At 39.7% G+C, this 16,013-nt stretch overlaps 1 protein-coding gene across 1 annotated transcript in view; it reads left to right on the forward strand.

The window, feature by feature from the left end:
• Positions 1-4,494, forward strand: part of LOC117939089 (pleckstrin homology domain-containing family A member 5-like) — a 236,663-nt gene extending 232,169 nt beyond the window's left edge. Inside the window, exon 31 of the mRNA XM_034864135.1 lies at positions 3,537-4,494. Within this exon, the coding sequence (XP_034720026.1) occupies positions 3,537-3,571 (35 nt within the window). The 3' untranslated portion in view covers positions 3,572-4,494. The remainder of the gene's footprint in view (positions 1-3,536) is intronic.
• The last annotated feature ends 11,519 nt before the right edge of the window (positions 4,495-16,013 follow it).

Consider the following 16,013-nt stretch of genomic DNA (forward strand, 5'->3'; position numbering starts at 1 on the left):
CATATTTTATATAAGTTGTATTTTTGTTCTAAATTGTCTTCATACATGACGATACAATAGTGAAAGCAGAAGGAACAGTATTGACATTTAAATAGATCCCATTCCTCTATTCGTATATGCAACATCATATGCTTGCAACAGTCATGCAACGTGTAATACAAAAGATAACAAATTTAAAGACTTTTAATATAATTTTATTTAAAAAATGTGCTTGTAGTTCTGCAGGCTCCCCCCCTTAACACAAACAACAATATACTACAACCCATGTAACGTAAGCTTAGAACTTATTTGCCAATATGGTTAAACTGCCGCTGTTAACTAGCTAAGGTTAGCTTGCTAGCACGTCAAATTAAGGTACTACTAAAGGTTATAATTTGTGGTACGAAAATCAGTACCGTCTGTAAAATTAACCAAATATACAAATACAGGTACATAATATGTTATAAGTATAGCAAAAAGACTCACGTTCAACTTTGTATTGCTCCGTTGGTCTCGCTATCGCGTCTTCGGCCGCCATTATCAAAAGTTTTTCAACTCTTGTTAGCTCCGCCCCTTCCGCTACGTAGCCAAGATGGCGACTGTTGAATGTGGAAAGTGTTCATCGATCTACACTTATTTTTTTGTTAGTTTTGACTGCACCATCCGGGTATTTAAGTATACTTAATGTGACCGCACTTCGACAACGCACCTTGTACTCAAATAGTTAGTATTTAGTACAGAAGTGCGCGATTTGAGACACAACCCTGATTTCAGGCTGGCCCATATACTTTCTGTTGCACTCGCTCCCCAATTTCTCTACAGCAACGACATTAACTTGCTATTCTGTCACTTTGTAAAATGTCACTTATGCATTCACAGTCGCTTTGACATTCTAGCAAAAATGCAATCTGGCAAGACAGACCCACTGACTGTTGCTTTTAGCATTAATAATTAAAATATATTTGATTTCACTTCTGCAACAGTTCTGAATTCCCTCTGATAAACAGTATGCAGCCTAATTTCTGTGTTTAGCGCTTTTATTGTAAAAGGTAAGGATGGAAAGATGCACTGGTAAACATTGTCTTTGTCAAGTTTAAAAGGCGTTATAAAGTTTCAGTCAGTTGGGAGAGCAGCCACCATGTTTGGTTGATGTCTTTATGGCAGAGTAATATTTGCATTTCTTTGTGAAGGTACAAATGTCAAAAACATTGGTGTGGGATTAATATGGGCAAAATACTGATTAATTTAACAAAAAACTAGTTGTTTTATGTTCCACTAAAATAATATATCTGACAGTAAAGAATAAGACTTTGAAAGAATATAAGGAAATATTTATAGTATAATTAGTTGGTTAAATGAATACATTTTAAAATGATTTGAGTAGAAGAGTTGTGTGGAGCTGATAGGGTTAATTAGCATGGTAGCATCTCATTTGGCAATGGCTTGAATGTAATGGATGTTTATTAATATCCAAAATGTATGCACTAAAGCCTTTAAATCAGGTCGCTTACTTTAGTGGCCAGGTCGGATCAGTGGTAGAACAGGCGTACGTGTACTTTGAGTTTAACGCCTTGATGCAGAGGTCCAGGGTTTGACTCAAACCTGTGATGATTTCCTGCATGTCTTCCCCCCCCCCCTTCTCACCTTACTGTCCTGTCAAAAATTAACGGCGGAAAAGCCCCAAAAATAATCTTTAAAAAAAAAACAGACTTTAATCCCAGAAGTCTGAGAGAAAAACTTGAACTGGAAAAACATTTTTTTCACACTTTGCCCTAATCCTCTACCGTAAGCTTCCTCCTTTCATATTTTGAACATAATATGCCCCCCCATTTTCAAATCCTTTTTACATCCGGCTGTACAGTTGTGTACTGTGTATTTGTTTATCTTAATTTTGGTTGGGTGCAAATTGACACTCCATCTCAAAATGTCAACTGCATGTACAAATACAAAACAAACAATTTATGTATCTACAACTTATTTATTTACGTATCTACTGGGTCTGATAGAACAAGTCTGCAAAATGTGTTAACTGAACCGACAGCACACTCCAGTGTGTTAACAATGAAACTGCAACTTTTAAAAAAATGGGAAGACAGACACTCAGTGATTGTTGTTTTGAGCATTAAGAATGCTTTCTTTATGTAATTTTAGTTCTGCAAGGTTGAGTTGAAGTTGGAACAGATGATCCATCAGGCTTTAAAGCTTTAGCGCGTAGTTTCTTTCAACCCAATATGAGGAATTCTAAGTAATGAGAGATCCAGAGATAATTGGGTGGAGCTGATAGTGTTAATTAGCTTTTTAGCAACACATTTGGCAATATTAATAATTAATATTAATATCAAAAAGTTACTACAGCTTTAAAGTTGTGTTTTATTTTGCTGTTTAAATATGTAGTAAAATATGTGGCCGGTCTGTGTGTCAGCCATGGGCACTTTATGACACGTCAAGCACCCACACATTCTCAAATAGTTACAAATATAAATACCATCTGCCAAAACTGCGGAAAACAGAGCAGATTTAAAATCATTTGCATAGACCAGCAGGACTTAGAAAACTTGATTTACGCTCACAAATGAATTCTACATGCTCTAAAACGTTGACATGCAGACTTTTTCCCACCCACTGGGGTGGGAAAAATTTTAAAGAGAACACCCTGGTGGTAAAGAAAAGAAAAACTAGGTACTTTGCAATCTACTCAGGGTACTTTTAAATGAGTTCCTACATGGTTTCAGCGTGATTTCATTTTTGTCCCAAATCGTAGGCATCTGTCCGCTAGCCGCCGCCCCTCCTGAATTCACAGTGAAAAAGCCCAGTCTCGGGGGGACCTAAATGTCTACAAACACAAAATGCTTGCCGCAAACACAACATAATGTTAGCATTTACCTATTGTTTCATAGCAAACGTAATTGAGTATAGGACCCATAACTACGTTTTTAGAAGCTGTCAAACCCCAAAACGGAGCTTTTATGACCATACTGTTATTCTTGTTTGGCTTGTTTTATGTATTATGTTTTATTATTAAGTTCTGTATGGCATACTATTCTTCTTTGTCTGTCCTTGTGTATTTTATCCCAGATACCATCACTGTGGTATAGGCCTGCACACTATGTTGTTATTTATTTATTTTTAATCGTCATCACGATATCAACTTACGCAATTTACTCATGCGAAAGGCTGCGATACATCGCAAAAGGCTGCGATACATCGCGAAAGGCACTCATAGATTTTTGGTTAGTTGCAATAAAATATCAGGAGAAAACTGCCCTTTAAAATGTCACTGTCATTCTTTTTTGTGCTGTCATTTAATGATTTCCTTTCATTTGTTTAAAAGTCAACAAGCAGTTTGTGTTCTGTTTATTTATTGCAATTTATATCGTAATATCGCAATATTTTCCTCATATCGTGCAGGCCTTCTGTGGTATCTATAAAGTCAATATTGTATTGTTTTTGCAACAAACAAAACACATTTGCAAATGGATTACAGCAAAAAATACAGCAAAATTGCATAGCAATGTTCTACTAACCGCTCCATTGTCCCTCTCTTGTCCTCCCTGCAGCGCAGAAGTACACCTTGGTGAGCAGAGACACGTGAGCGTTGCCGGCCTGGACATCCACACTGGCGTCCCATAAAGCCCAAATGTAGCCTGCCTGCACAGAGCATGCTCCACGGTTTCCTGCGTTTACAACAGGACTATTTTGATACTACTGTTACATGCCCACAAGGAGACTGAAACTGAGAGGACGACAGCCCCGCCAACTGACACAGACGGGCCGGCATCACTTGCAGACAGAGAGAGGCAGATGTACTTTTTCTTTAGCACCTGCTATATCTGTCCATGTTGATATGTCCCTGAGAAAAACACCAACATATGGAGTCAGATTTGTCTCAAAACATTTGTGCATAAATATAAGATTGTGAAATGGTCATAAAAAAGTTAGTTTGAGCTGAAATTTACTGGCAAAACCCCAGAAGAAGGAGTTTTGAGAGTTTTTTCCTGGTTTCCATATGAGTCTCTAACTCAGTCGCAGCCAGGGAAGGTAACTGGCCAGGCATTTGGATTTTCTAGCCAGGGCATGACAATCTAATTCTTTTTTTCCACACTTTTCAATTCAACAACGGATTTGTATTGAATAGTTCAATATTATGTAGGTTTATATGTTAAAAAGACTACCTTGAAATGATATTTACTGTATATTTTAATGATACTTAAAATTTGATTCAGTCGATATACATTAATTGTGAGCCAATAGTTAAGTCTATTATTCATCTGAATGGCAAAGTTGTGTAGTCTTCCACTATTAGACAACTCAGACACAAGCAGTCCAAGGCCTAAGTCAGTTATTAGTGCAAAACAAAGTCACAAAAACAGCGACATCGTGACAGCTGCATGAACAGCACCATGGACAGGTATTCTACTCGCTCCCATATCTATGTTTGTATTGGCAAAACACACGAAAAAGACGCAATATTTGTAACCACCTAAAAGCTGTAAGACAATTCGGGAAAAACAACTTCCACAAAAATGATAGGAATAATAAGATGACTAACTTCAATAGCTCATGCTATAGCTGCAGCCGCCATTTTCCAGATAAATAGAATCTCCACAGTAAAGCGTCTTTCCACTTTGTGCAGCATTTCTTGGTCAGGTCATTCACTTTCACTTTTATTGAGTCCCGTGGAAGGAGATGCTCTCCGGGTCGAGTGAAGCAATGGATTTCAGAATGGATTTTTGTTTTAAAATTAAAAAACAAAATCAAGAAACTAGCTGTAGTCCCACTACAGTTTAGATGAGAACAAAGAACGGTTTTCTTCTTCTTTAGCTTAGGCAGAATAGACTTTGCAACAGCGTATTGCTGCCCCGCGGGCCAACCTTTAAAACGTCTGTGGTCATCAAACATACTCTACAAAGAGGCGCGCCATATCTCCAGTTACTGCATCAATGTAGTTGTAAAACAGCTGTTGTTGCTCTGTGATCTCCTGGTTTTCTTGTGTTTCTTAGTTTCTGGTAATTTTGCGCTTTCCTCTGCTCTGGCAGCTGTTTGTAGCTTCCATCTGCTCTGTGCAGCTGGAAGGCTGTTTAAAGGTCCATTTTCTCCCAACTGTTGTGTCCTATTGGGTGGCTCAAGAATGAATAAAATCTTTCGCAGCATAAGGGCGGGATATTCTAAAGCTGGGCTTGGATATTGGAATAGGTGCCCTGTCCTGTCCACTGCTGTTAAAATCTATATCGGTATTGATATTGGGCTTTTGTGTGAACTTGGACCGGACATTATAGATACTGAATAAATCCCCAACAGCCTTCTCAACGGTCACGGCATGAACAAAGATCAAGCAGAGTTAGTGGTAAAAGCAGTGAACATTGGGGATTTCTCTGCTCAGCTCCCGTTGAAGGAGTCTTTGAACCCCAGCCAGTCTCCCTAACATTAGACAGGCCCCATCGTTAACTTGGCTGAGTGCTTTCTCTGTGCTCAGGCCAGCGCAATTCCAAAAATAGTATCTGTGTGAGACGTTTTACATCGCCTGCATCTGGTGTGGCGATTGTTAAGAATCTCTTTCTTATAGTATCATGGGGGAGACAGAAACTACGCACTATATACAATAATAATAATACATGTAAGCATGTTAAAATGTTTTTTGCCATTTATCCATTTGGCTGAAAATCAAAAAGGGTCAACCCGTTCTCTTGTTCTGTTTTCTGTGTCTTTGTTTTGTTTATTGCTGTAGTCACTGGCCACATCATTTAATTGCTATAAAAAATATCAAATGAAACCATTTCACAATCTTGACCGGATGTACGACTTGTTTAGGGGCAATACAGCTCCAGAAATATGTGTTGCCAAATGTATCCACACACACACACACATCAATACACCAATACCTTACTAAGTATTAAAGTCATCTTAACATAATAATTGTTAGAATCTTCTACTGATCTGGAGGAGGGGATATTTGCTTGGACTACGTTGCTGCAGGGAGTGTACAGCTGCATCTAGGAGCACTTGAGAAGTCTCAGCGCCGACGGGCTAAGCACCAAAACTCACACACATGCAGTGCTTTACTTTAACCCCAAAGTGACCGCCAATGCTCTTTGATTTTAACCGCGCCCATTTTGATTCTTGGTGTTGATTTGACACCAGAGGCTGCGTTATCACCCTATTTTCATTTTGCACCTGCAACATATCCTTCATTGGATAGACCTATATAAAAATATATAAAAAAGTATATATATGAACATAAAGCAGATTTTTACTTCAACATGGTGCCACTTCATGCTGCTGATTCTTTTGGACAGTATTTTTCAAGGATGTGCTTACACAGTATGTGAATGTTTTTTTGGATTTCCAGTCTGCTTTTTCAGTTTGTGTCTCTTATTGTTTTAGGTTTACATTACTCAGAAGTTATACAGAGGCTGACATGACACAGATTAGACTTTTTGCGTTTGAATCTGTTATAGGTGGTGATAAATGAAACAATAGCACATGTACGAAGCAATAAGTTGGACTTTGGAGCTCCAGGACATAAAAGACATTTAAAAGAGATGTATAAACTGTAAAAAATAAAAATGAAAATAAAAATAAATAAAACATAGCATAATTTATGTACACACTGAAAAGAAGAATGGATATTCTAACTATAAGAGGTTATTATTAATATTATTAGGGTCAATATGCAAAAGGTTCAAAACCCATCTGTTTTATATCATGTGAAATAAATGTTGATGTTCTTAAAATATGCTTGTTGCTTTTTTTTTTGTTCGTTTGGTAGTCTGCATGTCAAATTATCCACCAAAGAGGTATTTCTTCTTTTTCAGTTTCATTTGAAGTTTTTTTTTAAAGAGAATAAAGTATCCAGTACAACACATTATCATACATGACACGAAATGTTATACTTGTTAATTTAATTAATTAGCTAAACTAGATTCTAGACTAATCCATAACAAATCATTCCTATTTATAAACCAATTTGTCATGACTTTAAAGGTCCCATGACATAAAAATGTCAATTTATGAGCTGGCTTTAACATTAATATAAATTCCCCCAGCCTGCCTGTGGCCCCCCCAGTGGCTAGAAATGGTGGTTACCTCCCCTTTCTCTGCTCTGCCCACCCAGTGAATTTGGCCCACCCATGAGAGAGAGACATCATGGCTTTCAAACGAGCAAATTGGTAGTTGGTAAAGGCCACATCCCCAGTCTCCACCTTGCAGAAACAGTATTAGGTGACTACTAAGGTTTATTTAAAAGAGACTTAAGATACATTATTAGGGGACCACTAAGGCCCCTGAGGGGCCCCTGTGCTACAGTGCACCACGTCAGACACACAGTGATGGAGCCTAACATACTGTGTGTCTGTCGGTGAGATAGTCCGTTGTCTATGCAGCCAGGTGTTGGTCCACTCCAACTCTCTTCATCTTCACTCTTAGTAGTGTTGGCTGGATGGTATTAAAAGCACTGGAGAAATCAAAAAACATGACTCACAGTGCTCCCGCTGTCCTCCAGGTGGAGCAGTTATCTGTGCAGCAGGTAGATCACTGCGTAGTCCACCCCGACCCCACGGTAGGAAGCAAACTGAAGGGGGTCCTCAGTTAATTTTAAAAATCAACAGAGCACTAAATGAAACCATAGAGTCCAGAACAGCTGGAAATAATTTCTCAGGATTACTTAAATACAGAAGGTCATCATCGCATAATGAAATAACATGGATCTTTTCACCTGCTGCTATCCTGGTTAATGTCTCCTCATTAAATAAAGTCTGTCGGCCTTTTCTTTATCTCAATTTTAAAACAAAAGATTTTACTTTGGTCACTGTGAGGGAGACCTTCAGAAATTCACACCTTAACTCTTCAAAGCACTTTTGAATTTTTTCTTTTTTATATTAAGAAATTACAAACAGTGACAAATCACCACGAACAAACTAAGACTCTGCAACATGTTGAAAAAAATTATAAAAAGCCTTTGCATAGTATGTCAAACAAACTGAACAGAAAGGCATAGTACAGTGTGTCAAAAAAAATCATAGTATAGCCTGTTAAATAAATTTCTTTTACATTTTTTAAGTCGTGCATTCGTGGGTCCATTTCCTGTGTGTGTGATGGTAGTATCCCCATAGAATGGGGAAAACATTTGATAAAAAGGCATGGTATAGCAATACCCTACTTCTTTGCTTTAATGCGCGCAAAGCTACGTCACTGAAGCTGCAAAACCATGAAGCTGAGTTCACCAGATTAGATTCACTGTTACAAACTAATTTTACTGACCGGATAGGTTTGGAACTATCATCAGCCAAGAAGGAAATTAACAACATCCTGAAACAGGAATCCAAATTCCTCATCCATAGAGCAAGACAGCGCTATTACTTTCAGGGTGCAAGGTATTCACCTTCTCGCAATGAGATTAAGGTCAAGTGATTATTTTGTGGACATCCGCTATAAAATATGCATATGGTAAAATTAGAAATAACCCTGTTGAAATAAATAAATCCTTTCAGACATTTTATTCCAATCTGTGTGGATCAGAGGTTACGCTGGATAAATCTCACTGTGACAGCTGGTTGAATCAGCTTGACTTGCCTCAGTTATCAGCAGAGGAATCAGCTAGCTTGGACAAATTCGTTTCTATTGGGGAATTAAGACTGGCAGTAGGCTACAGAATATGCAAAAAAGGAAAATCATCAGGCTTTGATGAGATTCCTATTGAAGTGAAAATCACAACAGCAAAGAGAAAAGTTCAACAGAAAATAGAAACATGCAACAGTAAATCATAAAACACAAAGGAAAATAGGAAAACACAACGTAAAATAGGAAAACACTTCAACAAATCATAAAACACAACGGCAAATAGAGTACATATCCTGTTTTTGATGTTAGTACGATCTCCTGTGTGTGTAATAGTAGCCTACGATCTCGCCACAATCATGGACTCCACCGACTTGACTAAAATGCAGAACGCTCTTTGATCTCAAGAACAGAGGCTTCACCACCTAGAGGAAATGCTGTCCACCCTTCAATTGGAGATGAGAGGTATTTCTCAGAGTCCGCTGGAACTACAGTGAAGCGTTTGTGAACAAGTTTCCTTCCTGACTACACAGTTTCAAGCCAGCCAGTCTGCTGCAACACCACCTGTCTACCTTCAGCCCAGCCGTCTGCCAGTTCCTCGGCTCTGCCTCATTTGTCCCGGCCTGAATGTTTCGCTGAGTCTTGTAACTGTTGAGCCTTCTTGACGCAGTGTGGACTACATTTTGAGCTCCAGTCTGTCCACTCTACTACGACTAGGGCTAAGATTGCTTACAGGGCTGCCAACTTTGTAAGTAACAGTCGTGAAGGACTGAAATCCTGCAGCGCCCACAAGGTATACAGTATACATACCCGTCTGAAGTTTGCCAATAAACATCTGAATGATTCAAAGGACAACTGGGTGAAAGTGTTGTGGTCAGATAAGACCAAAATGGAGCTCTTTGGCATCAACTCAACTCGCCGTGTTTGGAGGAGGAGGGGGAATGCTGTCTATGACCCCAAGAACACCATCCCCACTGTCAAACATGGAGGTGGAAAAATTACGCTTTTTTGGGGTGTTTTTCTGCTAAGGGGAGAGGACAACTTCACCGCTTCAAAGGGAAGATGGACGGGGCCATGTACCATCAAATCTTGGGTGAGGACCTCCTTCCCTAAGCCAGTGCATTGAAAATGGGTTGTAGATGGGTGATCCAGCATGAGAATGACCCAAAACACACGGCCAAGGCAACGAAGGAGTGTCTCAAGAAGAAGCACATCAAGTGGATGACCAAACGTCCTCTTTTGCCCGGACATGTCAACTTTTTACATACTGTCCGAGACGTTGGGGGGATGGGATGTCTGGTTTTTGCTGTTTTTCATGGGACCATTATAAGTGTGTACTTAAATTGATTGGCGCTTTGCATACAACACAACAGTACTTTGTTGCGTGAACTAATTCCTGAGAGGCTGCCTTGTGCGCGGCTCTGCGACGCACACATACAGCTGATCAGACAGGGAGCAGATCAGACAGCGGAGCAGATCAGAAGGGAGCAGATCAGACAGCAGAGCAGATCAGTCAGGGAGCAGATCAGACAGGGAGCAGCATTGCACAGAAATTGTGAAGCGCCAGTGCAGCTTCACAGTTCTTCATATTTTATTTTATACAATTAAGGCATAATAAAGTATGGTCATTAACCTCTGAGAAACCCTTCTGAATTAGTGTTTCAAAGCCGGCCGAGTATCCTCCTTTTTGGAAATCAAAATATGGTCATCCTACATTAGATCCTGGAGTGGCCTAGACAGTCTCCGGATCTTAATCCCATAGTAAATCTGTGGAGGGAGCTGAATGTTCCAGTTGCCAAACGTCAGCCTTGAAACCTTAATGACTTGGAGAAGATCTGCAAACACGAGTGAGACAAAATCCCTCCTGAGATGTGTGCAAACCTGGTGGTTTGCACACATCTCTTGATCACCAACAAGGGTTTTGCCACCAAGTACTAAGTCCTGTTTTGCAGATGGGTCAAATACATATTCACATTCCCTCATTAAAATGTAAATCAATTTACAACATTTTTGACATGCTGTCTCTCACTGTTCAAATAAATCTACCATTAAAATTATAGACTGATCATTTCTTTGTCAGTGGGTAAATGTACAAAATCAGCAGGGGGATACATTTTTTCCCTTCACTGTACAATATGAACGGGAGTGAAACTCTACATAGCTACTATGCATCAGTTGTATAGAGATTTAAGTATAAAGTCTACATGGCATGCAGTTAAGCTGATAACTTACTAACGTAGATGTATTGAAGCTTGCAAAAATAAGACTGTTCTTTTACCTTCAATTAAGATCAGCCCTCAAGATGTACAGTGTCCCTGGCAGAGGCCTTTGCCCATCCATCCTATCCAGAAGTTATTTACTGTGTAGCCTAAAAACTCTTGTGATATCCAGGCTTTATCAGTTCTTGGTGATATCTGGTTTCTCTGCCCTTCCTATTGATAGGATCTGGGCACATGATTGCCCAGGCTTCGCTCTCGACTGGCATGATGTATGGTCTAGCATTTCAGAAGAATCACGCAATCTAGACCATCAACACATTCACTACAATTTCATTCATAGGACATACAGTATCTCACCTCTGTGAAAATCCACCACATTAAAGTAATTAACAGCCCTTTATGCACTTTCAGCCTAATAAAAGCACAAGGTACGCATCTTCACATGTTCAATTGTGCAAATGGATCCTTTCCTATTTCGATGATGTATATACAGTTTGGAACTCTCCACGAGACGCATGCATGGAGTGCCAGGAAAGACTCTGGACACCTGGCACAACATTGCAGAATCTGTGAGGTCCGGGCTGTGGCCTTGTGCCACGGCGCTCTATAGCGCTTATCTAGTCTTAACGACTACTCAAAGCGCTTTTACACAGTACAGGAACTATTGACTATTCACACACATTCATACACTGAGGCCAAGACCACACCAAGCAAAGAGTTTGTGACTTTTAATAAACTTTTTACCTTTTTGGTCAATGAAAGTCCAAGTCATATTTGCAGTTAACACCATTGGTTCTATTTATTTCTATGAGGTATTAGTTAATAGTCTATCTTGTGTGGTGGTCTATAATAATCTATGCTTGTGTGGTGTTGCTGTGTGTGTGTCCTGGTGTGTGTGTCTCCACGTGGTCAAAAACCTTAGACATAATAAAGAGTAGATGCCGCCTTGGCTGCTGGGCGCAAGAAATGCGTCCGCCATCTTGGACTGTTGGGCAGGCGCTACTTGTAGCTTAGCTAGTACTTAGTATTTTGGTGGTAGCTTCACTATTTCCTGAATCAAATTTCCTTCATGACACTACACTTTTATTGTCATGTGAAATTAGTGCAACTTAAAGTAGCTTCCTATGTAGTGAACTAGCCTACTGCTGTGTTTGTGTTACTCAGCTTGCTACATGTAATTGGGAAGTTGCTTTTTTGTAGTGAAGCGTTGTTCATGGCCGAGTAGCTAATAGCTTACCTCACTATTTCTTTTTATTTTCAATATTCTCTTTCAATTAGTTTTTAAAATGTTTTTGTGTTGACTCTCCCAAATCTTCCGTTTTCAATTGAAAGGTTTCCCAGGAAAAGATGTGAGGAAGGAGTGGAAAGTGACAATGCAAGCTCCTACGGTGTGGCCAGTCACACACATCGTTCGGGATGTTTTTCTGCTTGGGGAACACATTGAGTAGAGACAGTTTGGCATCGACCACCATCATTCTGACTTGTTGTCATCGGTCTGTGTTTCTCAAGATGAGGCTGCACCCCATTGCCAAACTCACCTCTCTTGAACTACAGAAAGGGGATCATGAGAAAGAAGCTCTGCAAAATAGTCCTCTTTCAGGGGTTGTGTGTGTGTGTGCGTGTGTAGGTGTGTGGGTGTGTGTGTGTTGGTGAGGGGGTTGCTAAATCTCAAGGCCCTTTTTAAGATGGATGCAGAAGAACGTGGTACTACTATGTGTGTGTGTGTGAGAGAGAGACAAATACAAAAAGTAGACTCTAACTTATTATATTTTACATTTGTTATATTACATATATATACATATATATATATATATTTTATTAAAATATCTGACTTTACTGTCACTATCTGTTTCTGCTTCGCTATCATTTTTATAATGTGTGATTTGCAAAGTACCTATAATAGCCTACATCACACATAGGGCAGAGCTATTCAATTGGCGGCCCGCGGGCCACGTGCGGCCCGGAAGCAACCGCCGAGTGGCCCAGCCCCTGGTCCTCCAAACTAGCAACACGTAAACAAGGCAGAGCGTGCTGTACAGGATGAAACGCTTTTAGGCGATCTGAGAAAGCTGAGACTATGTCTGTAGCAGTAGATGAGTCCACAGACAAAACTGATACTGCTCAGTTGTGCATATATGTCCACTATTTTGACGGCAAATGCTTCCGAGAGGAGCTACTCGGCCTACTGCCGATAGAAGGACACACAACTGGCAATATAGTCTTTGGAAGAGTTTCCACTTTTTTTAAAGACAGTGACCTGGATATGAAGCGTGTGTGGATGCTTGTGACAGATAGTGCTCCATCCATGACAGGGAAAGTGAGTGGTTTAGCAGCACGTTGGTCCGCTGTTGCACCTCAGTAGATCTCCTTACACTGTATTGTGCATCAGGCGGTGTTATGCGCAAAACTCAGCGGAGTGCTCAAAATGACAATGGACAACGTGATGGCTACAATTAATTTTATTCTCTCCACATCAAGCCTCCAACACTGCTTATTCTGCATGCTGCTGTCAGAAATATCTGCTGAAATGACTGGCCCAGCTAACCTTCTTGGTTTGAAAATCTGGCCCAACTGAATTTGTAATTGAATGTGTAATTAAAATAATAACGCAAGAGTCGGTAGCATAATATAAATCGTAGTAACCTGTGACCATAAATATTGAAAAGTAAGTACTTGCAATAAAATAATATAAATACAGATAACAAAGATAAACAGAAAGTGTGTGATGTAGATGGGAGAAAAAAAAGGAACAGAAACTACAACATTATCAGGTAGTGCAGGTGTTGTCAGCTTAGCTAACATCCTTCTCTCTCCTACTTTCTCTATGGGGTCAGGAGGACAGTCCAGGACAGAGCACGTTCTCCTGATTAGTCTATTGAGTCTGCTCCTGTCCCGGTCTGAGCTGCCCCCCTCCAGCTGACCACAGAGTCATAAAAAGTCCTGAGTAGAGTCCAGCACACTCCAAAGGACCTGAGTCTCCTCAGCAGATGGAGGCAACTCTGGCCCTTCTTGTATAGAGCATGCGTGTTATCAGTCCAGTTCAGTTCAGGTGAGCACCCAGAAATCTGTATCTCTCCACTACCTCAATGTCCGATCCCTGGATGCTCAACGGAGAGAAGGGAATGTTTTCCTCCAAAAGTCAACGATCATCTCCTTTGTCTTGCTGGTGTTAAGCTGAAGCTGGTTAAACTCACACCAGCTGACAAATTTCTTGATAACCGACCTGTATTCCAGATCGTTCCCCTCAGAAACACAACCAATTGTAATGAAATACACTGACAGCTCATTGCACCTGCCAAACAGATTACACTGAGTGGAGCAAGTGACCAGTCCAACATGGCGGCCCCAAGGCTCGTCAGCGCCAGTAGGCAGTAGTCATAAATGTGGCATCTACTCTTTATTATGTCTATGTCAAAAAACGTATGTGCTTACGGTTTGCACCTATACTAACACACACTTACACTCCGAAGAATCAGCATCAGGGTTCAGTGTTTTGCCCTAGGACACTTCAATATGGGACTGCAGGGTATAGTATAGTATGGGGGGGGGGGGGGGGGGGGGAATTGATGAAAAGGCATGGTATAGTATATTGAAGAAAGTGAAAAAATCCACATTAGGCCTGTAGTTTGTCGGAAAAAAACATACTACAGTAGGCCCTATGTAAAAAAAATATATATTATTGTGTGTCAAAAAAGTGATAAAAAAAGACGTATTATAGAATGTCAAAACATGTGATAAAAAACGAAGCATAGAATGCTGAATGAAATCATACTATGGTTTGTTGAAAAAAGTGACCATGGTGTGAGATTCATGTCGGTGTGTTGAGTGTTTTTGTGTGAAATTCATATTGTCACAGGATTCAGCTATGAGTCATGATAAAATGTGTCAAAGTGCAACCACTGCCCCTTTTACTTATCCAGTGCACTGCACTGATCAATAAGAAAACTAAATACTAAAACAGGATGATGATTATAATGAAGAATTTGTGGAATGGCTTAAAGTAACTCAACTTTACTTTTTAATATTTTACCAAAATTCTAAATTTCCAGTTCATGACTAACCAAATATTTGACAAATTGTTTAACTTCTAGTTGAAATCTCTGGAAAAACTAGTAAGTGGAGCCTGAGTTGGGATTGTTTTTTGCAAACTATTTTTCAAAGTCAAGAAGTCCTTGCTTAATTGTTAGCCAGTAGGCTACATGCAAAAAGCGCTGTTGTATGAAATTATGAGTATACCAATATCCATCTCCATGTCAACTGAGCAAATGCCCTGTCGCTGCTGAAGACCAAGTGATACGGTTGAAAGCTCTTGGGAAATACAGTGAGTGGAGCTTCAGATGTTTCTTTTTCAAAACTAAATAATTAATATTCTATCTTACTGTATTTAGTTACACAATATCCAGTGGGCTATGAGATGTGGACCATATGTAGCTTTATATACCGGGAATTTGTTATTTTAAAAGTAGGCTACTTTTTCCTCGGTCTGTGCACAGGCAGGACAGAAGCGGGCTTTCACTTCAACGCAACAAGTCGGCGACTAAGATCCGCACGGCTATCCACAGACAGTGGAGTTCGCTGTGATTTAAGACAATAACGGCTGTGATACAGGAACGAAGGCAGTGGTGGTGCTTGCAAGAATAAGCCCCTTGCTGAGATAAGAACGTGCCTTTTCAGCACTTTTAGACTTGGATCATTTTTCTGTTTGTCAGAACACGTGGAGCTGAGAGGCCACAATGACGAAGATCGTCTATGTTGACGAAGATGAATCTGTTTTAAAAAAAAAAGTTCAATCTGCTCCTCTGCGCGGTGCTGTTTAAAAAAACCATTTACCCACCATTTAAAATAAATACATACATTTTTTCACCCTCATAATTGTTTATTTATCAGATTAGACATTCCGTCAAGGTCGAGAGCTCTCAATATGAAAGCAAAACCAACTTTGGGATTCACTACATGAGTTAAGATTAACTCCTTCCAAGGAATGCTTATCAGCCTTGCTAAATATCAGTTTTGCTTATACCTTTATCTTAATTAGCTCAATTTAAAAAATATTAATTTAGATTTTTTTTTATTGTGTAGGCCTACATATGGAGCCTATTGCGAGTTTTCTGTTGGTCAGTGCCAAAAAAAACATTATTTAACTGCTATAGACCTCTAAAAAAAAGTACAATGAATACGTTTAGGCACTGCTGGTTGGAAATACAAGTTAACGTTATTCACAAAGTTATCGCTGTGTATGAGCGTTTAAGCACAGAGAGAGAC

Source organism: Etheostoma cragini, chromosome 23 (genome assembly GCF_013103735.1).
Source record: "Etheostoma cragini isolate CJK2018 chromosome 23, CSU_Ecrag_1.0, whole genome shotgun sequence".
NCBI lineage: Eukaryota > Metazoa > Chordata > Actinopteri > Perciformes > Percidae > Etheostoma > Etheostoma cragini.